The sequence below is a fragment of the Carettochelys insculpta genome, chromosome 13 (genome assembly GCF_033958435.1).
Source record: "Carettochelys insculpta isolate YL-2023 chromosome 13, ASM3395843v1, whole genome shotgun sequence".
Taxonomy (NCBI): domain Eukaryota; kingdom Metazoa; phylum Chordata; order Testudines; family Carettochelyidae; genus Carettochelys; species Carettochelys insculpta.
This window is the reverse complement of record NC_134149.1, coordinates 45,486,551-45,511,083: the sequence shown is the minus strand read 5'-3', so window position 1 is coordinate 45,511,083 and position 24,533 is coordinate 45,486,551. Positions and strand designations below refer to the sequence as shown.

General features: G+C 65.8%; 1 protein-coding gene across 1 annotated transcript in view; it reads right to left on the bottom strand.

Moving 5' to 3' along the window:
- The window catches only part of DGKK (diacylglycerol kinase kappa), a 120,713-nt gene that overhangs the window by 34,714 nt on the left and 61,466 nt on the right, over positions 1 to 24,533 (bottom strand). Inside the window, exons 2-11 of the mRNA XM_075007515.1 lie at positions 23,347 to 23,457; positions 19,024 to 19,104; positions 17,808 to 17,912; positions 16,884 to 17,016; positions 16,245 to 16,351; positions 12,737 to 12,862; positions 12,012 to 12,114; positions 2,582 to 2,744; positions 1,713 to 1,821; positions 1,145 to 1,284 (exon numbers count right to left, since the gene is read on the bottom strand). Coding sequence (XP_074863616.1) covers positions 1,145 to 1,284; positions 1,713 to 1,821; positions 2,582 to 2,744; positions 12,012 to 12,114; positions 12,737 to 12,862; positions 16,245 to 16,351; positions 16,884 to 17,016; positions 17,808 to 17,912; positions 19,024 to 19,104; positions 23,347 to 23,457 — 1,178 coding nt within the window. The remainder of the gene's footprint in view (positions 1 to 1,144; positions 1,285 to 1,712; positions 1,822 to 2,581; positions 2,745 to 12,011; positions 12,115 to 12,736; positions 12,863 to 16,244; positions 16,352 to 16,883; positions 17,017 to 17,807; positions 17,913 to 19,023; positions 19,105 to 23,346; positions 23,458 to 24,533) is intronic.

Sequence of the window (24,533 nt, the reverse complement as noted above, 5' to 3'; positions counted from 1 at the left end):
CGGCACCCAGCCTCGCGCCAGGTGGGCCGAGTGAAACGAATCAGTCTAATGAAAGCTGCCGTGCCGAGTCTGCCCGCGTGACTTTTCCGTCTGTGCCGCATGGTGCACACGAAATGCTTTAGTGCCGGGTTTCGCCATAGCAGGTGCGACTGCCTCCCCAGCCGGGGGCACGGACCAAACAAAGGGACAGATTCCCTGGCGCCCAAGACACACCTCAGGAATTTGGGACTGTCCCCCGGCGTGCAGCCAATGGCAGAGCCTGGCTCACAAGGGCCTATGGGAAGAAGCAAGGACTTTTTCTCTCCACTGGGAAAACTATCCGACGACCCTGGCAGTGACCATCTCGGTTCCAGTTCTGGCTCCAGAATTCAGTCTTCCAGCAATGAAAACGACACAGCCTGGAATCAAGCCCCTAATGGGATGGACTTTGAGAGACTTCAGCAGAGAACATCACCGGCTGCACCAGTAGCTGTAATGGACGCAGGCAATGTGCCACTGCAACAGTTGCTCTCTCGCCCTGTTCTTTTTCTTTCTTTCTTTCTGTGTTAATGAACCTTTAGATCCGAGAGGACTGGCCCAGCCGCGTGCTGTTTGGACAAGATCCAAGTATATATTGACCTGGGACTGCGGCCAGGAAGAATCCGTGTGGAGTTGGTGAAATAGGTTTTAAGACCCTCTCACCCGAGCAGGGGGCTGTTGGTCTGGGCAGTTGGACCAGTTGAAGAATCTGTGGGTTTGCTTGTGTGGCTTCTGGCTGGCCAGTGGGGCTGGCAGAGGTACTTTTGAGCTGGTGCTATTTGCCCTAGTGAGAGGGAAATCCCAGCCTGGGGCTGGAAGAGCCCTGAATTTAAGCAAATATACTCTGGGTTGATTCCCTTAGCTGTGTCCAGACACCCAGTCCTATCACAGTGGGACAGGGATCTGCCGGACATGGGCCCTCCCCACAGGCTGCAGCAAGGGTGGGAGCCATTGCCCCTGTCCTGGCCAGGCCCTGCTGCCTGGGAGGAAGGAGAAAGGCAGCCATCAGGCTTGGCAGCCTGCAGAGTCCAAGGAGCGCAGAGCCAGGCTCCTGAGACTCCAGGCCCAGTGGCTGTGAGGTGTGCCCTGCCCAGCCCAGCCCTGCCCAGCCCACGGCCCTGCTCACCTGTCCAGCATCTTGGTGCTCGCCCGCTCCAGCTTCTCCAGCACCTGCAGCAGCTGGGTGTCGTCGTCACAGAGACTGCCCCAGCCCAGCACCCGGGCCAGGTCGTTGCCCGTCCCCAGGGGCAGGACACCAAGCTGGCACTGCCACGGCAAGGAAAGAGTAGTAAGCTGGGTCCGTGCCATCCACGAGCCCAGCCACGGCCTCGAGGTGGGCTGCTGCTGGCACAGGCAGTGCAGGGGGGCGGAGGGGTCTGTCAATGGGTCTGGGCAAGATTCCAGCTCACACTCAGCCATTCCAGGGATGCTGGGGAAGGAGGCTGCCTCCCCGGGGTGTGCTGGAAATGGGCCCAGCTAGCAGGCTCCGCAGGACCTGTGTCCCCGGCCCTGGCGACACACTCCCAGCCGGTGCCGGCTCAGGAGGGCTCTGGGAAGCAGCTCCTGGCAGTCAAGACTCAGCCCTGGGAAAGGCCAGGCGCTTTGCCGATGCCCAGGCCCCGAGCAGCCCTCAGAGACACCGAGAGGGTGGGAGGCGACTGACACAGACGGAGAGGCAGGAGGACTCTCCTCACCTGCTTGTGCAATCCCAGCGCGTCGATTTCGGACAGCACCCAGCCCACACTGCCATCTCCCCCACACACCAGGATCCGGAAGGTGGAGAACTTCTGGAAGAGCCGCAGGCTGGCAAGGGACACAGAGAGGAGCCGGGGTCAGGGCTGGACAAGCCCCAGCTGCAGGGCTCAGCTCGGCTCGGCTCCCTCACACCTGTCCTTCCCCCTCCACAGGCCGACGGCAGGGCTTGTGCCCGTCACCAGTACGTCTGACCCTCCCCTGGCCCTGCTCTGCTGACATGGGCTGGCGCCGAGCTGAGCACCCACGGGGCGAAGATCTCAGAGCCCAGACAGCTGCGGTGCCCTGCACAGCCCCAGGCATTGCCCCCCCTGCCCTCGGCTCGGGACTGGGCAGCAGGGTGATCACTGTGCAGCCAGACCCACTGCACACAGCAGAGAGCGGGGCAGCAGCAGGGGGCACAGGGGTGCAGGATGGGGACAGGGCAGCGGGGGAACGAAGAGGGGGAGGGGCAGCAGAGGGCATGGGGGGGTTGGGCAGCAGGGGGTGCAGAGGGGGGACAGGGAGGGGGCCTGGCAGTGGGGGTGCGGGGGGCCAGGCAGGAGAGGGTGCAGAGGTGGGACAGGGAGGGGGCCTGGCAGTGGGGGTGCGGGGGGCAGGCAGGAGGGGGTGCAGAGGTGGGACAGGGAGGGGGCCGGGCAGTGGGGGTGCGGGGGGCAGGCAGGAGGGGGTGCAGAGGCGGGACAGGGAGGGGGCCGGGCAGTGGGGGTGCGGGGGGCCAGGCAGGAGGGGGTGCAGAGGGGGGACAGTGAGGGGGCTGGGCAGCGGGGGGTGCAGGGGGAGGCCAGGCCTTGGGCTCGCTGTCACTCACCCCAGATGAGGGCCCCCGTTCATGAGGTCGAAGACTTGGGCGGGGTTGAGGAACTGCTTGAACTTGCGCAGGAACTTGACGCCCTGGTTGTCGCCGCTCTTGGAGTTGACGAAGGCCAGCAAGGGGCTGGAGCAGGCCGAGGGGCAGGTGGCCTTCCAGAAGCCTGGGGAAAGCCGGCACCGGTGAGCAGGGCTCTGGCCAGGGCCAAGTGTCTGCTCTGCTCCCCGCTGCCCGCGTATCGCCAGGGCCCCAGCGCCAGGGCGGGGAAATGCTCCCACTTGCCGTTCCGAGACCTGCCGACCACCAGGCCCCGCGGCGAGGGGACTAAGCGAAGACCCTTCTCTGCAGCCTGTGGGAGTCAGGGCTGGGGAGGGAGAACGCTGCAGCCCCCGAGAGGAAGGAGACAGCCAGAAGCGTGCAGGCAGGGAGGTGAGGAAGGGCCCGGGGAAGGCAGCCAGCATGGAGTGCGACGTGGGCAGCGTGTCTGATGCTCCAGGGAGCTTGGGCCTTGAAAGCCAAACTCTGCTGCTGCGAACTGGCCCGTGACATCCCGGCGGCGACACTGAGCGGGCTGCTATCAGCTCACCCCCTCTGAGGGCCGCACAGCCCAGCTCCAGCAGCCCCAGGCAGCAAGTTGCACCAAGCCTGCCTCCCCCAGGTGCGCGAAGGGGCAGCCTGCCTCCGCCTCTCCAGCGGGACAGCATGTGCAGGGGTGGGAGACAGGCTGGGGACAGGCGGGTTATTGGCAGCACAGCCAAGGAGCTGTTCTGTTAAACGCCTGGCTGCTGCTCCGCCAGCGTCTGTGAGTAACCAGAGACGCAGCTGAGCCACCGGATGACAGAGGCAGCAAAGTCATTAATAACCAAGCCAGCAAATATCCGGAGGAGGGGACCATATGGAGCTGAGCCCACGGTAGCTGGAAGCCTCTCAAGAGCACCGAGGTTTAGCTGCAAACCCCCAGCCGCCAGCACTCCCGCCCTGGGGACTCCTGGCAGACTGGCACTGAGGCAGGCCTCGGGAGCTGGAGCACCTGCATGCCAAGGGTGTGCAAGAGAGGCCGGGGCTGAGGTGCAGCAGGGGAGCTCTGGACTCCACACGAAAGGCAGCTGAGCTTCCTAAAGCAAAACCCAGCCCAGCACACTCATGCCATGCCAGGACAAGGCCCCAGTGGTGCACGCACACTGGCCCAGTAGAGCAGGTGTCTGCGCTCAGGGCCGGGAAGGGCGATGGAGCCCACGCCCCTCGACAGAGCCAGGCGGGTTAGGGCGACAGCGGCATGCGGCAAACAGAGGGCAGCAGGGCCAAGGGCCAGTTCTGGCTGGACATGGGGTCCACTGGCTGCCCTCAGGGTTCATTGCCAGCTGCAGCCCTGTCCAAGACCTGCCCAGCACCCTGGCCAAAGGCGTGGAAACCACGGCACTGGGCCGCGGAGGAGAGCCTGTGTCAGAGCCAGGGATGGAACGAAGCACAACGTCCAGGGGCTGCAGGGAGAAAAGCCGCAGCCAGAGGACCGAGGAGCAGTGGGCCTGGTGCTGTGGCTGGTGAACAATCACAAGAATGGGGTGGGCAAACTACAGCCTGCAGCCGTATCTAACCCCTCGGATCTTGTCATCCAGCCCTCGAACACTGCTGTGCTGCCGAGCGCTCCTGCCGGGGATTGGGGCTGGGGGTCTGTTCCGTCCCACCCGCCCAGCGCTCCCCCCGGGGAATGGGGTCGGGGCCTGTTCCGTCCCACCCGCCCAGCGCTCCCCCCGGGGAATGGGGTCGGGTTCTGTTCCGTCCCACCCGCCCAGCGCTCCCGCCGGGGAATGGGGTCGGGGTTCTGTTCCGTCCCACCCGCCCAGCGCTCCCGCCGGGGAATGGGGTCGGGGCCTGTTCCGTCCCACCCGCCCAGCGCTCCCGCCGGGGATTGGGGTCGGGTTCTGTTCCGTCCCACCCGCCCAGCGCTCCCGCCGGGGAATGGGGTCGGGGTTCTGTTCCGTCCCACCCGCCCAGCGCTCCCGCCGGGGAATGGGGTCGGGGCCTGTTCCGTCCCACCCGCCCAGCGCTCCCGCCGGGGATTGGGGCTGGGGTTCTGTTCCGTCCCACCCGCCCAGCGCTCCCGCCGGGGAATGGGGTCGGGGCCTGTTCCGTCCCACCCGCCCAGCGCTCCCGCCGGGGATTGGGGCTGGGGTTCTGTTCCGTCCCACCCGCCCAGAGCTCCCCCCGGGGATTGGGGTCGGGGTCTGTTCCGTCCCACCCGCCCAGCGCTCCCCCCGGGGAATGGGGTCGGGGTCTGTTCCGTCCCACCCGCCCAGCGCTCCTGCCGGGGATTGGGGCTGGGGGTCTGTTCCGTCCCACCCGCCCAGCGCTCCCGCCGGGGATTGGGGCTGGGGTTCTGTTCCGTCCCACCCGCCCAGCGCTCCTGCCGGGGATTGGGGCTGGGGGTCTGTTCTGTCCCACCCGCCCAGCGCTCCCCCCGGGGAATGGGGTCGGGGTCTGTTCCGTCCCACCCGCCCAGCGCTCCCCCCGGGGAATGGGGTCGGGGCCTGTTCCGTCCCACCCGCCCAGCGCTCCCGCCGGGGAATGGGGTCGGGGCCTGTTCCGTCCCACCCGCCCAGCGCTCCCGCCGGGGATTGGGGTCGGGTTCTGTTCCGTCCCACCCGCCCAGCGCTCCCGCCGGGGAATGGGGTCGGGGTTCTGTTCCGTCCCACCCGCCCAGCGCTCCCGCCGGGGAATGGGGTCGGGGCCTGTTCCGTCCCACCCGCCCAGCGCTCCCGCCGGGGATTGGGGCTGGGGTTCTGTTCCGTCCCACCCGCCCAGCGCTCCCGCCGGGGAATGGGGTCGGGGCCTGTTCCGTCCCACCCGCCCAGCGCTCCCGCCGGGGATTGGGGCTGGGGTTCTGTTCCGTCCCACCCGCCCAGAGCTCCCCCCGGGGATTGGGGTCGGGGTCTGTTCCGTCCCACCCGCCCAGCGCTCCCCCCGGGGAATGGGGTCGGGGTCTGTTCCGTCCCACCCGCCCAGCGCTCCTGCCGGGGATTGGGGCTGGGGGTCTGTTCCGTCCCACCCGCCCAGCGCTCCCGCCGGGGATTGGGGCTGGGGTTCTGTTCCGTCCCACCCGCCCAGCGCTCCTGCCGGGGATTGGGGCTGGGGGTCTGTTCTGTCCCACCCGCCCAGCGCTCCCCCCGGGGAATGGGGTCGGGGTCTGTTCCGTCCCACCCGCCCAGCGCTCCCCCCGGGGAATGGGGTCGGGGCCTGTTCCGTCCCACCCGCCCAGCGCTCCCCCCAGGGAATGGGGCTGGGGTTCTGTTCCGTCCCACCCGCCCAGCGCTCCCGCCGGGGAATGGGGCTGGGGTTCTGTTCCGTCCCACCCGCCCAGCGCTCCCGCCGGGGAATGGGGTCGGGGTTCTGTTCCGTCCCACCCGCCCAGCGCTCCCCCCGGGGATTGGGGTCGGGGCCTGTTCCGTCCCACCCGCCCAGCGCTCCCGCCGGGGATTGGGGTCGGGGTTCTGTTCCGTCCCACCCGCCCAGCGCTCCCCCCGGGGAATGGGGTCGGGGCCTGTTCCGTCCCACCCGCCCAGCGCTCCCGCCGGGGATTGGGGTCGGGTTCTGTTCCGTCCCACCCGCCCAGCGCTCCCGCCGGGGAATGGGGTCGGGGTTCTGTTCCGTCCCACCCGCCCAGCGCTCCCCCCGGGGAATGGGGCTGGGGTTCTGTTCCGTCCCACCCGCCCAGCGCTCCCGCCGGGGAATGGGGTCGGGGTTCTGTTCCGTCCCACCCGCCCAGCGCTCCCCCCGGGGAATGGGGTCGGGGCCTGTTCCGTCCCACCCGCCCAGCGCTCCCGCCGGGGATTGGGGTCGGGTTCTGTTCCGTCCCACCCGCCCAGCGCTCCCGCCGGGGAATGGGGTCGGGGTTCTGTTCCGTCCCACCCGCCCAGCGCTCCCGCCGGGGAATGGGGTCGGGGCCTGTTCCGTCCCACCCGCCCAGCGCTCCCGCCGGGGATTGGGGCTGGGGTTCTGTTCCGTCCCACCCGCCCAGCGCTCCCGCCGGGGAATGGGGTCGGGGCCTGTTCCGTCCCACCCGCCCAGCGCTCCCGCCGGGGATTGGGGCTGGGGTTCTGTTCCGTCCCACCCGCCCAGAGCTCCCCCCGGGGATTGGGGTCGGGGTCTGTTCCGTCCCACCCGCCCAGCGCTCCCCCCGGGGAATGGGGTCGGGGTCTGTTCCGTCCCACCCGCCCAGCGCTCCCCCCGGGGAATGGGGTCGGGGTTCTGTTCCGTCCCACCCGCCCAGCGCTCCCCCCGGGGAATGGGGTCGGGGTTCTGTTCCGTCCCACCCGCCCAGCGCTCCCCCCGGGGAATGGGGTCGGGGTCTGTTCCGTCCCACCCGCCCAGCGCTCCCCCCGGGGAATGGGGTCGGGGTCTGTTCCGTCCCACCCGCCCAGCGCTCCCGCCGGGGATTGGGGCTGGGGTTCTGTTCCGTCCCACCCGCCCAGCGCTCCCGCCGGGGAATGGGGTCGGGGCCTGTTCCGTCCCACCCGCCCAGCGCTCCCCCCGGGGAATGGGGTCGGGGTCTGTTCCGTCCCACCCGCCCAGCGCTCCCCCCGGGGAATGGGGTCGGGGTCTGTTCCGTCCCACCCGCCCAGAGCTCCCCCCGGGGATTGGGGTCGGGGTTCTGTTCCGTCCCACCCACCCAGAGCTCCCTCCGGGGAATGGGGTCGGGGTTCTGTTCCGTCCCACCCGCCCAGCGCTCCCCCCGGGGAATGGGGTCGGGGTTCTGTTCCGTCCCACCCGCCCAGCGCTCCCCCCGGGGAATGGGGTCGGGGTTCTGTTCCGTCCCACCCGCCCAGCGCTCCCCCCGGGGAATGGGGTCGGGGTCTGTTCCGTCCCACCCGCCCAGCGCTCCCGCCGGGGAATGGGGTCGGGTTCTGTTCCGTCCCACCCGCCCAGTGCTCCCCCCGGGGAATGGGGTCGGGGTCTGTTCCGTCCCACCCGCCCAGCGCTCCCCCCGGGGAATGGGGTCGGGGTCTGTTCCGTCCCACCCGCCCAGCGCTCCCGCCGGGGAATGGGGCTGGGGTTCTGTTCTGTCCCACCCGCCCAGCGCTCCCGCCGGGGAATGGGGTCGGGGCCTGTTCCGTCCCACCCGCCCAGCGCTCCCCCCGGGGATTGGGGTCGGGTTCTGTTCCGTCCCACCCGCCCAGCGCTCCCCCCGGGGAATGGGGCTGGGGTTCTGTTCTGTCCCACCCGCCCAGCGCTCCCGCCGGGGAATGGGGTCGGGGCCTGTTCCGTCCCACCCGCCCAGCGCTCCCGCCGGGGAATGGGGTCGGGGTCTGTTCCGTCCCACCCGCCCAGCGCTCCCGCCGGGGAATGGGGTCGGGGCCTGTTCCGTCCCACCCGCCCAGCGCTCCCGCCGGGGAATGGGGTCGGGGTCTGTTCCGTCCCACCCGCCCAGCGCTCCCGCCGGGGAATGGGGTCGGGGCCTGTTCCGTCCCACCCGCCCAGCGCTCCCGCCGGGGATTGGGGCTGGGGGTCTGTTCCGTCCCACCCGCCCAGCGCTCCCGCCGGGGAATGGGGCTGGGGTTCTGTTCCGTCCCACCCGCCCAGCGCTCCCGCCGGGGATTGGGGTCGGGGTCTGTTCCGTCCCACCCGCCCAGCGCTCCCTCCAGGGAATGGGGTCGGGGTTCTGTTCCGTCCCACCCGCCCAGCGCTCCCGCCGGGGATTGGGGTCGGGTTCTGTTCCGTCCCACCCGCCCAGCGCTCCCGCCGGGGATTGGGGTCGGGTTCTGTTCTGTCCCACCCGCCCAGCGCTCCCGCCGGGGAATGGGGTCGGGGTTCTGTTCCGTCCCACCCGCCCAGCGCTCCCGCCGGGGATTGGGGTCGGGGTCTGTTCCGTCCCACCCGCCCAGCGCTCCCCCCGGGGAATGGGGCTGGGGTTCTGTTCCGTCCCACCCGCCCAGCGCTCCCCCCGGGGAATGGGGTCGGGGTTCTGTTCCGTCCCACCCGCCCAGCGCTCCCGCCGGGGATTGGGGTCGGGGTCTGTTCCGTCCCACCCGCCCAGCGCTCCTGCCGGGTATTGGGGCTGGGGCTCTGTTCCGTCCCACCCGCCCAGCGCTCCCCCCGGGGAATGGGGTCGGGGTCTGTTCCGTCCCACCCGCCCAGCGCTCCTGCCGGGTATTGGGGCTGGGGCTCTGTTCCGTCCCACCCGCCCAGCGCTCCCCCCGGGGAATGGGGTCGGGGTTCTGTTCCGTCCCACCCGCCCAGCGCTCCCGCCGGGGAATGGGGTCAGGTTCTGTTCCGTCCCACCCGCCCAGCGCTCCCGCCGGGGATTGGGGTCGGGGTCTGTTCCGTCCCACCCGCCCAGCGCTCCCGCCGGGGATTGGGGTCAGGGTCTGTTCCGTCCCACCCGCCCAGCGCTCCTCCCGGGGAATGGGGCTGGGGTTCTGTTCCATCCCACCCGCCCAGCGCTCCTGCCGGGGATTGGGGTCGGGGTCGGGGTCGGGGTCTGTTCCGTCCCACCCGCCCAGCGCTCCTGCCGGGGATTGGGGCTGGGGTTCTGTTCCGTCCCACCCGCCCAGCGCTCCCCCCGGGGAATGGGGTCGGGGTCTGTTCCGTCCCACCCGCCCAGCGCTCCCGCCGGGGATTGGGGTCGGGGTCTGTTCCGTCCCACCCGCCCAGCGCTCCCGCCGGGGATTGGGGCTGGGGTTCTGTTCCGTCCCACCCGCCCAGCGCTCCCCCCGGGGAATGGGGTCGGGGTCTGTTCCGTCCCACCCGCCCAGCGCTCCCGCCGGGGATTGGGGTCGGGGGTCTGTTCCGTCCCACCCGCCCAGCGCTCCCCCCGGGGAATGGGGTCGGGGTCTGTTCCGTCCCACCCGCCCAGCGCTCCCCCCGGGGAATGGGGTCGGGGGTCTGTTCCGTCCCACCCGCCCAGCGCTCCCCCCGGGGAATGGGGTCGGGGTCTGTTCCGTCCCACCCGCCCAGCGCTCCCCCCGGGGAATGGGGTCGGGGGTCTGTTCCGTCCCACCCGCCCAGCGCTCCCGCCGGGGATTGGGGTCGGGGGTCTGTTCCGTCCCACCCGCCCAGCGCTCCCCCCGGGGAATGGGGTCGGGGTCTGTTCCGTCCCACCCGCCCAGCGCTCCCCCCGGGGAATGGGGTCGGGGGTCTGTTCCGTCCCACCCGCCCAGCGCTCCCCCCGGGGATTGGGGTCGGGGGTCTGTTCCGTCCCACCCGCCCAGCGCTCCCCCCGGGGAATGGGGTCGGGGTCTGTTCCGTCCTACCCGCCCAGCGCTCCCGCCGGGGAATGGGGTCGGGGCCTGTTCCGTCCCACCCGCCCAGACCTCCCGCCGGGAAATGGGGTCGGGGCTTGTTCCGTCCCACCCGCCCAGTGCTCCCCCCGGGGAATGGGGTCGGGGTTTGTTCCGTCCCACCTGTCCAGCGCTCCCGCCAGGGAATGGGGTCGGGGTTTGTTCCGTCCCACCCGCCCAGTGCTCCCCCCGGGGAATGGGGTCGGGGTTTGTTGTACTCTGCCAGCCTGGTGCTCTCCTCGGGCCAAAGTGGCTGCTTATTCCTGCCCTAGGCAGTATTCAGTGGAGGGAGGTCATTCCAAAGACAAGGGCAGGTACTGAAATCCTAGGGCGATGCAGAGGCCAGTTCCTCTCCGACACCAGGAGCGTCTCCCGCCAAGCACTGACCAGGGCCTGGGGTTGCAGCCGAGCTACCAGGTGCTTCTCCGCTAGCCCCACTGGCATGTGCAGCCCCAACCCCGCACGTGGGGGAGGCTTTGTCTCCAGCAGGGGAGCCAGGTCGCCCCCGGCCAGAAGCAATGCATGGCTGCGTGCCTGAGTCTGAGCTGCAGAGGCTGCAGCCGCGGGAAGCCAGCCTGGCCCTGTGGGTGTGGTGCACGGTGGAAGGGGGCCTCAGCACGGCGCCGAGTGCAGCCGATTGCTCCACATTCCAAGCCCAGCAATGGCAACTCCACCTCCCCGCTGAGTGGGCTGGCTGGAGCACTCGGCCACGCTGGGCTGGCAGTGCCGGCCCGGCCTGGCCCACCCTCGGCCTGACCCCGCCAGGCAGTGGCTGAAGCCTGGCCTCCCCCTGGGGGTGGCGGGCTTGGCTGGGGGCCCTGGGAATCAGGCAGCCTGGGGAACAGCAGCAGGTGGTGCCAGGGTGGAGGAGGGCGGCAGGGCTGCCAGCCGAGCAATGGCCCCCGGAGGCTGTGTATGCAGGGATGCTGCAGTGAGGAGCCGCGGGGCTGGCTCTGCTCCCAGACGCTGGGCTCCCGGGATTGAAATGGCAGCTGAGCCAGCGGGCGGACTGGGGGATGGCAGCGGGGCGCAGACAGGGAGAACACTGGCCCAAGAGCTCGGCCTGTCACCACAACGCCGCCAGCCCATCGCAGGAGTGCCAGGAGCCCCTGAACCCCAGCGGGGCCCTCTCCGCGCTCACTAACGGTGCTGCAAGAACCTTCTCCTCTGCAGCTGCTACCGGAAACACCCCCCAGTCACCCAGTGCTGGTCTTCCCTCCCAGCAGGGCTGTTCTCCAACGGCCCCGTCAGCCACACCCGCACCGACACGTGCCCACCTGTCCCTGGCGATGGCTCCAGCCAAGCACTCGTGACTCGGTGCCCCTGGGAGCGCCCACCCGGTGTCTTCGCCCCGACAGTCCTTCCAATCAGGAGTCTGAGGCCAAGGCCGAGGCCACTGCCCTACCATGCTGGGAGCGGGAGGGCCCCCCCCACAAGGCCCCCCCCACAAGGCTGCCACACAGACCTTTCCCACTGCCCCCTCATTCGAAGGCACCTGCCCTGCTCTGGAACTGACGCTGGTCCCACCTGCAGCGAGCGGGAGCTGCCAGGCCCTGGCTAAGTGGCTTGAGACGTCAGGCTCAGTCCAGCTCCTCATGGGACTCCAGGGCCCCAACAGGGCGGCCTGTGCAGCCCGGCAAGAGCCAGCTCCTTCCCGTGGCCCTCTGCCAGTGATGCCGCAGCCCCGCCCAGCTGCAGTGGGGCCCAGTCTGGAGCTCCTAGCGTCACATGCTGGACCTCTGGAAAGAGGAACAAGCTCAGTGGGTCTGACCTACAGCTCCCTCCGCTGCAGCCCCCCTGGCTGGGGAGCTAGGAGAGCAGGAATCCCTGGGAGCTCCCCGGGTCCAGCCACTGGAGACACTCCGATCTGGGCCGAAGGAAGTGCTCTCCAATGCTCTGCCCCCCGTGGCTGGGGAGCTAGGAGAGCAGGAATCCCTGGAAGCCCCCGGATCCAGCCACTGGAGACGCTCCGATCCGGCCGAAGGAAGTGCCCTTCAATGCTCTGCCCCCCGTGGCTGGGGAGCTAGGAGAGCAGGAATCCCTGGGAGCCCCCCGGGTCCAGCCACTGGAGACGCTCTGATCCGGCCGAAGGAAGTGCCCTTCAATGCTCTGCCCCCCGTGGCGGGCAGCCAGCTGCGCCTCGCTCCCCTACTCACCGTCGGAGTCGATGCTGTTCAGGGCGGTTGGCGGGATGATGGAGACCTTGTACTGCCCCAGGGGGCACTTCTTCCCAAGGAGATCTTTGCAGGCGCTGTGAACCTAGGGCAGACACAGAGCAGGAGTCAGCGTGAGCCCAGTGGGAACTCGGCCTGTTGGTGTGAGCAGGGGATGGGGGCCAGAAGACAGGTCACTGCCCAGCTCTGCCCCTGCCCTGCTGTGGGATCTCGGGCAAATCACAGCCCCGCTATGTGCCTCGGTTTCTCCACTGCGGCAGTGGGGCCACAGATGCTCACCTCATGCACAGGAAGGAGGGAGGCTGCACCTGCTCAGGCCTGAGGCGGGCACAAGAAGCCTCAGGAGCCCCCCTCGGCCATTCTTGGGGGGCCAAAATCTGGGTCCGGCTGCAGACTGCATAGCTGGCGAGGCCCCTTCATGTCGCCGGGAGGTAGGGGTGGCTGCCGCAGCCCCCGCAGCCTTTCCGGAGCAACAGGGGCAGGGTTAGTGCCCATCAGTGGCCATGGACGTGGCTGCGTAACAAGCCTGTAACCACGGTGCGGGCGGACAGGGAGGGCTTCGAAGACGCGGTGACCAAGCCCCAGTGCAGGCAGAGCGACGTGTCTGCATCCCCAGCAGCATGGCTGGAGCCAATACCCGCGGCCGAGGTGCTCTGCTGCCAGGGCGATGGGCGCGGTGGCAGAGAACAGAATGGGGAGGGTCTTACAATGGCCTTGCACCAGAGGCACCTCCAGTCCTGCAGCCGCCGGACACTGCCACAGGTCCGGTCGCACACGGCGCACCTCGCGCTCACGGGCAGGTTTCCCTCCAGCCACTGGTGGGGCATGGTTACCTGCAGAGAGGAGTTAGCTCAGTCACGGGCCTGACTGCCAGGCCACAGACCCACCACCCGGGCTAGCCACGCAAAGCTCTGTTCCTCAGTTTACTCACTGGGGTGATCCTCCCGGCCTCCTCTGGAGAGCGCGCTGAGAGCTGCGGATCCAAGCGCCGCACAGGAGCTGGGTGCTGGGCATGCAAATGCCCTGTAGGATGCAGCCAGGCATGGCGGGAGGGGGCTTTCCTTGGCACCCTTCTCCCCCCAGCCTGCTTCCAGTGACTGGCTATGCCAGCGAATCAGCTGTCACTGCCCCGGCATCTAACCCACTGCCCCAGGGCGTCCATCGGGGCCGGGGAGAGGCGGCGGAGAGAGCTGAGATCTCAAAGCTCCACACACTCCGTGCCCTCTGCCCAGCAAGCCTAAAGGACGCACTGGGATGGAGGAGTGCCAGCTGCAGTACAGCGGAGGGCTGGGACCCTCTAGATACGTGCCCCCCAAGCTGCAATCCTTGTCAGCAGCAGCTGAGCCAGCCCATCTCCAACCCATGCCGGGCAGCTGCCCACACCGAGCGCTCAGCGGCACTCACCAGGGGTGAGTCACTGAGCAGCGTTCTCCTGCGCTCAGCTCAGGGCTCACGGGCAGGGGGAGTGGGGCTGCGCCAGGCAGGAGGGTGACAGCCTGCAGTCATGCTGTGCGCTGCCTGCTGGGGGGCAGCACCTGGGCCTGGACCATCAGCTGATCTCCAGCTTGGGTCATGCCGCACGGACGCCTCTCCAGCACAGCGCACCCAGGCGAGATTTTACCGCTGCCCTGCCGTGTCGGCGGGTACCGCCAGGCCAGGACACGCACAACCATAGGATCCTGGGGCTCATCCAGTCCAGCCCCCTGCCCAAAGCAGGATCTTCCCAGCCAGGACTATGACAAGCTGGGACTTAAAAACCTCTAGGGAAGGAGATTCCACCACCTCTCTCGGTAACACATTCCAGTGCTTCACCTCCCTCCTGAGGAAGGAGTTTTTCCTAATATCCAACCTACTCCTCCCCCTCCGTAACTTCAGACCATTGCTCCTTGTTCTGCCATCCGTCACCACTGAGAACAGCCTCTCCCCGTCCTCTTTAGAGCCCCCTTTCAGGAAGTTGCAGGCTGCTATCAAATCCCCCTCACTCTTCTCTTCTGCAAACTAAATAAGCCCAAATCTCTCAGCCTCTCCTCATAGCTCATGTGCTCCAGCCCTTTAATCATTTTCATTGCCCTCCTCTGAACCCACTGCAATGTGTCCACGGCCTTTCTATACTGGGGGGCCCAGAACTGGACGCAATACTCCAGATGTGGCCTCACCAGTGCTGAGCAGAGGGGAATAATAACTTCTCCAGATCTGCTGGAAATGCTTCTCCTAATGCACCCCAATATGCCGTTAGCCTTCTTGGCTACAAGGACACACTGCTGACTCATCTCCAGCCTCTCGTCCACTGTAATCCCCAGGTCCTTTTCTGCGGCACTGCTACTCAGCTAGTTGGTCCCCAGCCTGTACCAGTGCTTGGGATTCTTCCATCCCAGGTGCAGGACCCTGCATCTCTCCTTGCTGAACCTCATCAAATTTCTTTTGGCCCAATCCTCCAATTTGCCTAGGTCACTCTGGACCCCATCCCTACCCTCCAATGTATCTTCCTCTCCCCCTAGCTTAGTGTCATCTGCAAATTTGCTGAGGGTACAATCCATCCCCTCCTCCAGGTTGTTAATAAAGATGTTGAATGATACTGGCCCTAGAACTAGTCCTTGGGGCACTCCGCTTGAAACTGAACGCCAGCCAGACACTGAGCCATTGACTACTACCTGTTGGGCCCAAACATCAACCCAGCTTTCCGTCCATCTTACAGTCCATGTATCCAGTCCATACCTCCTTAGCTTATGGGCAAGGATGTTGTGGAAGTGTGATGGAGTGGGGGGAGTGCATGTGTGAGTCAGGCTGGATGTCTGAGGCAAGCAGCAGCTCCCAGTGGCTAAGGATGACCCTGGGGCTACAACTGGCAGGTAACACCTCTGCCTGAACAAAGAGCAGGGAGGAGCTGAGCTGGGTTTTGAATCGGTGGCGGCAGTTAGAGGCTAGGAAAAGGGAGAGCTGGAAGGCAGCCAGCCTGAGGAGGGGGAAACCTACACCCCAGAGGGGCACCCCTCGGGGTCTTCCCCCCAGGACAGGTTGAAAGGACTGTCTCTGGCTGCTGTACTGTCGCTTCTGTGAGAAACTGGGCTTCTGTTGCCTAATAAACCTTCTGTTGTACCTGCTGAGTGAGAGTCACTCCTGCCAGCGGACGGGGTGCAGTGCAGGGGGACCCCTGAACCCCATCACACCTGGGGCTACAACCTAGGCTGGCAGGTAACACCTCTGCCCTGAACAAGGAGGAGGGAGGAGCCGAGCTGGATTTGATTCGGAGACAGCAGCTGGAAGCTGGGGGAAGAGGGAGCTGGAAGGCGGCCAGCCTGGCAAGGGGGGAAGCTACACCCCAGAGGGGCACCCCTCGGACTCCTCTCCCCAGGACGGGTTGGAATGACTGTCTCTGCCGGCTGTACTGACACCTCTGTGAGAAACTGGACCTCTGTCAACTAATAAACTTCCTGTTCTACCTGCGGAGTGAGAGTCACTCCTGCCTGCAGCCAGGGTGCAGTGCTTGGGGACCCCAGACCCCATCACAGGGAGACCGTAACAAAAGCTTGGCTAAAGTCAAGGAATATCACATCCATTGACTTCCCCATGTCCACAGAGCCAGTTACCTCACCATAGAGGTCACCCACTCAGTGTAACGACTGGGAGACAGAGCATCCCGCCAAACACCTGCCTGGCATGGACTGAGGGGAGTCCCTCTGCCAGCTGTGCCAGGAGCTCCAGGGCTTCTTTCACCCTGAACCAGCGTGGGAGCGTGGCCAGAACCCCCGACAGCCTCCCGTCCACCGGGGCTGTGGAGCCCGGCACTTGCCTCTCCTCCCGCCCCCCTCTGAAGAGCCGATTCACGGCGCTCCGAACGTCTGGGAGGCAGGGCAGGAGCAGAAAGTCAGGGCCCAGTGTGTGAAGGCGTGGGGGGGAGCAGCCAGGGCCGTGAGCCGGCTGCAGAACCCCTGTGAGCTGTGTATGGCCTGCGGGCTGCCCACCACCCTTCCAAGCCCCTTAACTCTCCTAGGGGCCCCCCAGAAGGGTTCGCTGCCAAGCCTGGCTGGACTCTCCTCTCTGGTGCATGGTGGTAGGTCGGAGCAGAGTGCGCCAGCCCTGCGGGTTCACTCCTGATTTGCACCCATGTAACACTGCTGGCCCGTAGCCTGCAGCTTGCTCTCCCCAGGCAGGGCCAGACGCCTTTGCAGCCTGCGGAGGAGGGGCCAGCCCAAGGGGAGGGAGGGAAGCGCTTACCCCATCTTCGTCCTCGATGATATCACTCCCGATGGAGGCCAGCGTGGTCCACTTGCAGTTGTTGGTGGCCCTCACAGCGCAGCGCTTGTGGGCCTTGAACTTGCACACTAGGAGCAAGGGGGGGACGTCTGCTGGATTTGGCAGCGACTGCTTCCCCTCGCCACACGGCCCAGCCTCCAGACCGGCACCAAGGCTGGGTCCCTGGGCCAGATCCTGCTCCCCCCGAGAACACACACCCCTCCATTGCTAGCGTCAAATCAAGCCCATCGCAGCCCAGGCGTGTGCAGAGGTGCCCGTCTCTAGCCTGGGCGCAGCCTCCGTCCCCTCCAAGCACTCCGGACCAGAGAACCTTGCACCAGCCTCCATGCAGCCTTGCAGTGGAGCCTTGCAGCCTCCGCTCTGCAGGGCTCGCACACCTGGGCCTGGCGCGTCAGACACACTTCCCCCACCTGTCCTCTCTCACCCCAAGCCCCTCCATCCCCTGTCCGATTTAGCCTCCTGGCTGGAGCAATCCCCATGCCCGCCAGAGGAGCAGGCAGGAGATACACCCTGTGGCCAGCCCAGCTAGGCTCTGGCAGGCGTTCCCAGCCCCATCTCCCCCTCCATCTGCTCGCGGCTGGAGAGCCCCGGAGGTGGTACCTTCACAGGAGAGGCCGTGGGAGGTGACCCCGGACAGGGCCTCCCGACACACGTTGCAGAAGGTGGGCCGCGCATGCGAGCAGGCATACCAGTTATGCATGCCGGAGAAGTGCTCCATGTTGAACTGTGTGGCCTGCAATGACAGAACCCGAGCGCGTTCAGTGGGAGGTGAGACCAGGCTGCACACCCCAGAGCAACCGGGGACTTTCTCAGATGCAGCAGGGCCCAGAACTCTGCTCTCAGTGGCCCCCAGGGTCTCCTTCTACCCTGTGCCCACCCTGCTGGCCCCCAAAGTGGGAAGGAGTCTGTGGGTTTGCTCGTGTGGCTTCTGGCTGGCCAGTGGGGCTGGCAGAGGTACTTCTGTGGCTGACTGGATTTGCCTTAGAGAGAAGGAAATCCCAGCTGGGGCTACCAGTGGCGGGTTATAAACAAACATACCCTGGATTGATTTTTCTAGCTGTGGCCCAAACCTTGTCCTACTACAGCCCCTCCATTTTTAAAAATATGAGCTTCCGAATATGCATAGCTCGAAGATGCTTTATGAAAAATAGACCAGGTAACGTCAGGTTTAAAGTTGCAATCTGCTGAAGGGCTCGACCTGTTCTTGCGCTTGTCTCCTTTGAGGCCACTGCTGACCCTCCCGACCCTAAGGGCTCACTACTCAAACCAACCACCTGCGAATGGGCGTTTGTCCTGTGAGCCCAAACTGCGGCTGGTCCTGGAAAGGTGTGTGACCCTGCCCCTGGGACTGGAACTCCCCCTCAACCTGCTCACCCGCCCCATGGATGCACAGCCGACCAGCCGTGTAAAAATGGCACCTCCTGACACTCTCCCTCCACCTCCCTTAGATGAATATTGCTGGGAGCTGCCGGTTTCCCGGGGCCCACCCCGGGGCCTCCCAGCCAGCCTCCATGCTGCTCTGACCTCATTGATTTCCCACTTCTGGACCGATTTCAGAGCACCGATCCAGTCCTCCATCTCCTTCCGGTTCTCAGCACACAGGATGAGTTTTCGGAACGGGGTGATCACCTGGAGACAGCAATTGTCCTGCTGAGTCCAGGGCACAGAGAGCAGCGGCTGCTGGGCAACCCACAGCTGATCGGGGGAGAAACCCCAACCTGCTCCCAGCCGGGGCGGCACACAGACTGCGGAGCCCAGCATGCAGACGCCCATGCCACGCTGGGCTCCCAGAGGCGCTGGGGAGATCAGAGCGTCGCTGCTCACGCCAGGGGGCCAGGGGCACAGTGCCCACACTCCACTCGAGCCAAGGGCCACCCCCCAGCTCCCAGCGAATCAGGAGTGGCCCCCACAAGAGGCTGGTCCAGCCCCCCTCAGAGAACACAGTCCCGGTCCCAGCTTGCAGTTCCGTGCCCCGCGGAGACCCATTCCACATGTGTCACTGCCCGGCTCGCTGGGGGAGGGGAGCCCCTGGGGCTCACGTCTCTTCCCGCTGACGTCCGTGGGGTGTACGCCAGAAAGAAGCAATGGGTGACTCCTGCCGGGGGACTGTCCGCTCCGGTGGCGTTCCAGCACGGCCAGCCGCAGTCCCTGCCAGAGCGATCTGCCCTGCGAAGGGCCCAGGGCGGCAAGCCGCAGGTGCATGCTGAGCGTGTCCCGCTGCAGCAGGAGCTGCTGCAGGGAAGCACCCGGCATGGGGACCAGGGCGAGCGCTCTTCTCCAGGGAGCTCGGGGACACTCCACAGCAGCTTTCGTATGTGAACTCGACCCTTGTGCAAAGGGGGGCAGCCCACGGCACCAGCCCCACACAAGTCCCCAGGCTGGACCCCTCCTTCCCCTGCATGGATTCCGCACTGGCTCTGTGGGTCTCACAGCCTCTGCCTCTCCCGCAGAAGGCCTTGGGGGGCACGGGCTGGAGAAGGGTAATTAACCCCCATATCAGCAATCAGCTGATCACACGCTGCAGGACAGCTACCAGCAGAGCACCCCTCCTATGGGCCCCACCCTTGGGAGCACCCGGGTGTGCCCATCAGCACAGCCGGCACTTGGTGGGGGAAGGGTAGCTGGCCTACGTGCCCCCCGCCCGATGTGCAAGCCCAGCAGCAGGCAGACGCGATGCACAGCCCACTGGAGCCCAGGGGGCAGGACCAGGCCGGCCGTGCCGGGTGGCACTGAGTCTTACCGTGAAGCTGTTGTTAACGTTCTTGGTGCTGGTCTCCGCCACGCTGGCGTCGGACAGGTCCACCTCGTCGAAGATCAGCGACTGGGGAGGGAAAGTGAGACATGGCAGAAACAGGAGACATCCCAGCCCGGCCTGCCCAGGGAGCCCAGCGGCTGGGGAGACTCCCTTCGCCTTAGCACTGGGGGCACTTAGTGGGGGGCTCGCCTGATGATCCAGGGGCAGCCAGAGGAGCGGCCGTGAGGCTCCCGCTGCCAGAAGGAGGCCTGTCCTGCTACCACGAGGGGGCAGGGCTGGATCCCGGGGCTGCAGGGTGCTCCAACCCGCCACATGCTCTGCTCCTGCTCAAGCTGCAGGAGGGTCCGAGCCAGGCTGGGTGACAGTGGGATCACGCTGGCCCATGGCTGCCTGCACTTGGGCTGGGAGTCTCTGTCAAGGTGAGCTCTAGCCAGGCAGGCCAGCGCAGTGGGCCACATTTCCAAGAGCGGCCGGCCAGTGATTTCTGCCACCCGGATTGAGGCACCTGGGTATCTACACAACCAGGCCCCAGAAGGACTGGCCCTTTCAGGCCCTCTCCTGCTGAGGCTCAGCCAGGCCCTCTCCCCAAAGGGAGCTGTCCTGCATCTGCCCGGAGCCCTAGGCACATTAATTAGCTGCCAGGTCTCCGGGGCTGGAGCTCGCTGGTCCCTGGCCTGCCTTACCGCTCTGGGTGAGGACCCACACGCGACTCTGGAGGAACACACGTCGCTCCCGAGATGGACTCAAAGCAACGAGACCCCAGGAGTCTAGCGCGTGGCTGCTCCCCTGCAGGGTCCTGGAGCGGCCCCAAGGGATGGGGCAGGCACCGATTTCCTGCAGAGGCGGCGGCAGCAGGGGCCTGTGATCGTACTGGACTTTAAAACGAGCGTGTGAACCATTACTGTAACCACCGTCTGAGGTCTGCACTCAGTCCCGGGCCACGCGCGGTGCCTAGCGAACGCTGGGGAGTCGCCGCTTCTGTTTATGCTGCTCATCGCTTTGTGCCAGGTGATACGGTCGGCTCCGGGCTTGCAGCTGAAATCGTGCTCCAGGCGTGACAGCCTGCTGGGCCAGGGTTCCCAGCCAGGGGAAGCACCACTGAATTCCAATCCACACCTGAGGACTCTGGCTGCTGGCGTGTAGCCCAGGAGCCCGTCAATGGCTGAATGCCCCAGCGGGGCAGGTGACAGGCTCTGTAGGTGCCGTCCCTCGAGCGCACCAAGCTGGCCTGCCCGTGAGACCCAGCCGACAGTGAAACTCACCCTGGGTCCCTACCCGCCAGGGCAGTGCCAGGAGGGCCCCCAGGGAGGCCAGGCCTCTTCGCCAGGTCACAGAAGGAATCGGTGGCAGAGCCAGGCACAGAGCCAGGGATGCTGGGCGACTGCACCATGCAGGCAGGAGTGGGAGGGAGCCCTGAAAGATGTGCCCATGCTGGCCGGACTGGGCCCCAGCACCTGAGGCAGCTGCGCGGGGCCAGCCGTGGCCTGCTGCGGTCTGTTAGCGCAGACAGCAGCCGGGTGGCTGAGAGGTGACGGTTCACAGCTGGCAGCTACCTGGGGACAGTGCTCATGCCGCAACAGACTTCATGATGCTAAGGAAAGGCAGGAGGGAGGCAGCACAATACAGGGGCTGGACCTCCCCATCTCGGGAAGAAAACCTACCGGAGACAGGCAGTCAGGAGAGCTGGCAGCCTCTCAGAGAGACACGCTGCAAGGTGCGGCAGGGAACTGTCTGCGCAAAGGTAACGAAAGACGAATACAGGATCACCTTAACCACCTCGCCAGAGGCCAATGTGGCTCCATCGGGAGATCCTTACTGACCCAAACACAACAAAGAAACTCCACACACGCATAGGCCTGACCAATGGCTAAAGAGGGGACGAGGGAACATAACCAGCTCGTAGCGACAGGCCCAGAAAGTTGCAAACGGCAATCAGGAGAGGTGCTTTAAATGCACTGGGAGCAGGAGGAAGGCAGAGAAACATGCAGGTCCGGGGATCTTCTAATGGATGACACCAAGGAAGCTGAGGGGTTTAATGCCTATTTTGCTTCAGTCATCACTCAAAAGGTGAATTGTGACCAGACACTTGTCACAATATTAGCAAGGGAGAAGCCAAAACAGGTTACAGAAAATTCAGCCCTGTTAGACGTAGTCAGATCAGCAAGGCCTGGTGAAACTCAGCCTGGGGACTGATGGGATTAGCTGAGCAATTTTGGAACCATTACCAATTATCTGAAAACCCCCGGAAGGCGGGTGAGGCCCCGAAGGGCTGAAGAAGGACGTGCACAGGATTCATCTTTAGAAAGAGGAACAAAGAGGGCCCAGGGAATTACAGACAAGTCAGCTGTCGACAGCAGGAAAGGGAGCAGAATGAAGATTAGAGTCAGTTTGTAAGCACCAGGAGGAGAGCAGGTCAGAAGCAAATGCCAGTCTGGGTCCGTTAAGAGCAAGCCAGGCCACAGCAACCTCGCTCCCTGCCTTGGTTCCAGGCAGGCCTCTGACACAGTCCCACGGGACACTCTCGTTAGCAAACAAGGGGAATGGGATGGAGCTGAAATGACCAAAGGTGGGCGGAAGACCGGTAGAAACCTTGCACTCAAAGGGCAGTGCTCAATGGTTCCCTCCCAGAGCCTGCACCCCCTTGCACCCCACCCCAACCCTGAGCCCCTTCTCAGAGCCTGCACCCCAATCCCCTGAGCCAGGGGAGAGACAACAAGTACCGGAAGGAGTGGGATAGAGTGAGTGGGAGCAGTGCCACGGAGGAGTGCGGGGCGGGGCAGGGGTGTTTGGGGTTGTGTCCTGCTCTGGGGGGGCTGCGCTTTCAGAAGGGTTTGGACAAACTGGAGGGGGAGCAACAAAAGCGATAGAGCAACAAAATCCACCCCCTGAGGAAGGGCTGGGTCTGTGCCGTGCAGAACAGGGGACTGAAGTAAAGCCATCTCAGCGTAACTGCCCACAGGTAGCCTCGACGGGGGGACCGACCACAGGCTTCAGATGTGCTCAGGGCTCCCCATTATCCTCCACGCTCCCTTCAGGCAGGACAGGAAGAAAGGGAGCATCCAGGGAGATTTAGGTGAGAGCTGAGGCAAAGCTTTCCAGCTCCAAGGACAGGAGAGCTCTGGAACGGGCACCCAAGGAAGGCGGTGGTCCCCGTCACTGGAGGCTCTTAAGATGGGGCTGGACAAACACCTGCCAGGGCTGATCCTGCCTGAGACCAGGGCACTGCACCGGCTGCTCTATCCATGTCCCGTCCAATGCTACGATTACAGCAGGCCCCCTGGGCAGCAGGAACACGGCCGAGAGGAGACAGGGCCTGGGCTGCCCCAGGCAGGCTCACAGAGGACACGCTGGGAGGCCCCTCACGGAAGAGAGCTGGGGGGGCTGCTCATAGCCCCAGATTTTCCACAGTGCGGAGGTGACTAAGCCCTGTGGAATCCGTGAGGAAATGGGCCTTCCCACCTGCCTCGCTCTGCTCCCACTGGGACCGGATTTGGGGCTCGTGACACTCCCTTCCTCGCGAACGGGCTGAGCAAGGTCCTGGAGGACACCGGGCAGGGAAGGCTCCTGCACTGGGCTGGGCCCTCCCCTCTCCGAATCCCTGGCCGTCCGGAGCGCTCTTCCCCACCCAGCGGAGTACAACGATCAGGACATCACAGCCGGCTCGCAAGAGAGCGCATGTTCCTGAGATGGGACTCCGTGTCCCTGGCAGGGGCTGGCAGCCTTGGGAGCTCTGCCAAGGGGCTCTGCCCACAGGTAGCAATGACCAGAGCGCAGGGCTAGGGCGGCAGACCGACGGAGAAGCCGTCTGTCTGTCTGTCTCAGCAGCTGGCTCACCCAGGTGCAACGGGGAGTGTGCGTGCTGGTGGAGGGGAAGGCCCACGCCCCTTGAGCTCCCCCAGTAGCGTATTAGCTGGGACACTGTTACCCTGGGGGGACTGCCGGGGAGAGGAGACGCCCAGGTCAGGCTGCTGGGTGCCCCAGATGAGTGGGGCAGACCCCTTCAATGCCTTGGGGCCATGAAGGCGTGTCTCCTTCCCCTCCCTGCATGGGCGGGGGAGGTTTGGGGGGCCTCAAGGAAGAGGAAGGAGAAAGCCAAGATCCAGCAGCCTGAGGGGGGGCAGACGACCGAGGAGCGCAGACCAGTCACTCCCCTGTCTGTCAGGGGCAGTCTGCAGCTGCCCTGGGGAGGCAGCATGAACTCCGTCTGTAGAGCAGCCCTGGCCCCTGTGTGCCGAGGCCCTGGCCCCAGTGCCGGCACTGCCCAGGGAGCCTCGTTGCAAAGCGCCCAGGGGCTGCGGCGTCTCCTACCTTGGAGTCCTTGGCGTAGTACAGCGTCCGGCCCCGCAGCTTGAAGTAGCGCCTTTTCCACCTCTGGAAGGAGCTCGTCTGCTTCAGCAGCAACCCCTCCTTCACGCTCTTCTGCAAAGAGAGTCGCAGGGGCCCTTACACTCGGGCATGCTGGCTGGCGGTGCCCAGGAGGAGCCCGCGAGCCTGGGAACCACAGGGTGTAGTGGGGAGATGCCAGAAGGGCCCACTGCGACCACCCAGCCCAACCCCAGCCACAGCTGCTCCCAGCCTGTCTCTGGGGACTGAGAGCTTGCCAGCGATGCGGGAAATGCCCCCAGCAGCTGTGCCAGGCGACGGAGCACTTCCCCAGGGCACAGGACCAATGTCGTGGTTTGCCACTGCCCAGGGTGGGGCCGGTTTCAGCCACACGTCTGGCGCTCTCGGTCTGTCTGGCGGCGCTGCAGGCTCAGTTCCCCCTCCTGCCTCAGGGTAAAGCAGGAATGAGCCCGGGGAGGCAGAGACAGGACAACATGCCGGACGGCCTGCACAGCCCAACAGCAACATGGGCCAACGCGCTACAGCCCCGCAGAACCTCAGAGGTGACCAGGCTGTGATGGAGTGGGGGGTACGTGTGTGCGTGTGGGACTCACAGAGGGTGGGGGGCTCCTGCTGAGGGTAACCTTGACGACCAGGTAACACCTTTGTACTGCAGACAAAGGAGGAGGTGGAGCCTGAGGGGTTTGAATTGGAACTGGGAGTTGGAAGCAGTTAGTCTGGGCTGAGGGAGAGAGAGACAAAGGAGGGGGCCAGGCCCCGGCTCCGGGGTCCCCTCAGGACCTCCTCTCCCCAGCATGGATGGGACTGGCTGTCTCTGCCGGCTGCACTGACTCCTCTGTATGATGCTGTGTCCTGTCGGCTAATAAACCTGCTGTTTTCCTGCTGAGTAAGAGACTCTCCTGCCTGCGGACGGAGTGCAGAGCTTGGGGGACCCCAGAACCCCATCACACAGGCCCCGGCTCCGATTGAGGCAAGTCCGTGCTAAGACCCCACGCGGATCCAAGCGTGTGCTTAAGGCTTTGCTAAATCCTGACCTCTGGAGTTCCAACTGGCCTGGGCTGGAACGGGAAGGGTCGCATCCTCGTAACTAGGCAGGACTAGAGGGGAGCAGTGCAGAGGCCAGGACAGCTCAGGGCTTAGGGCACTAGCCT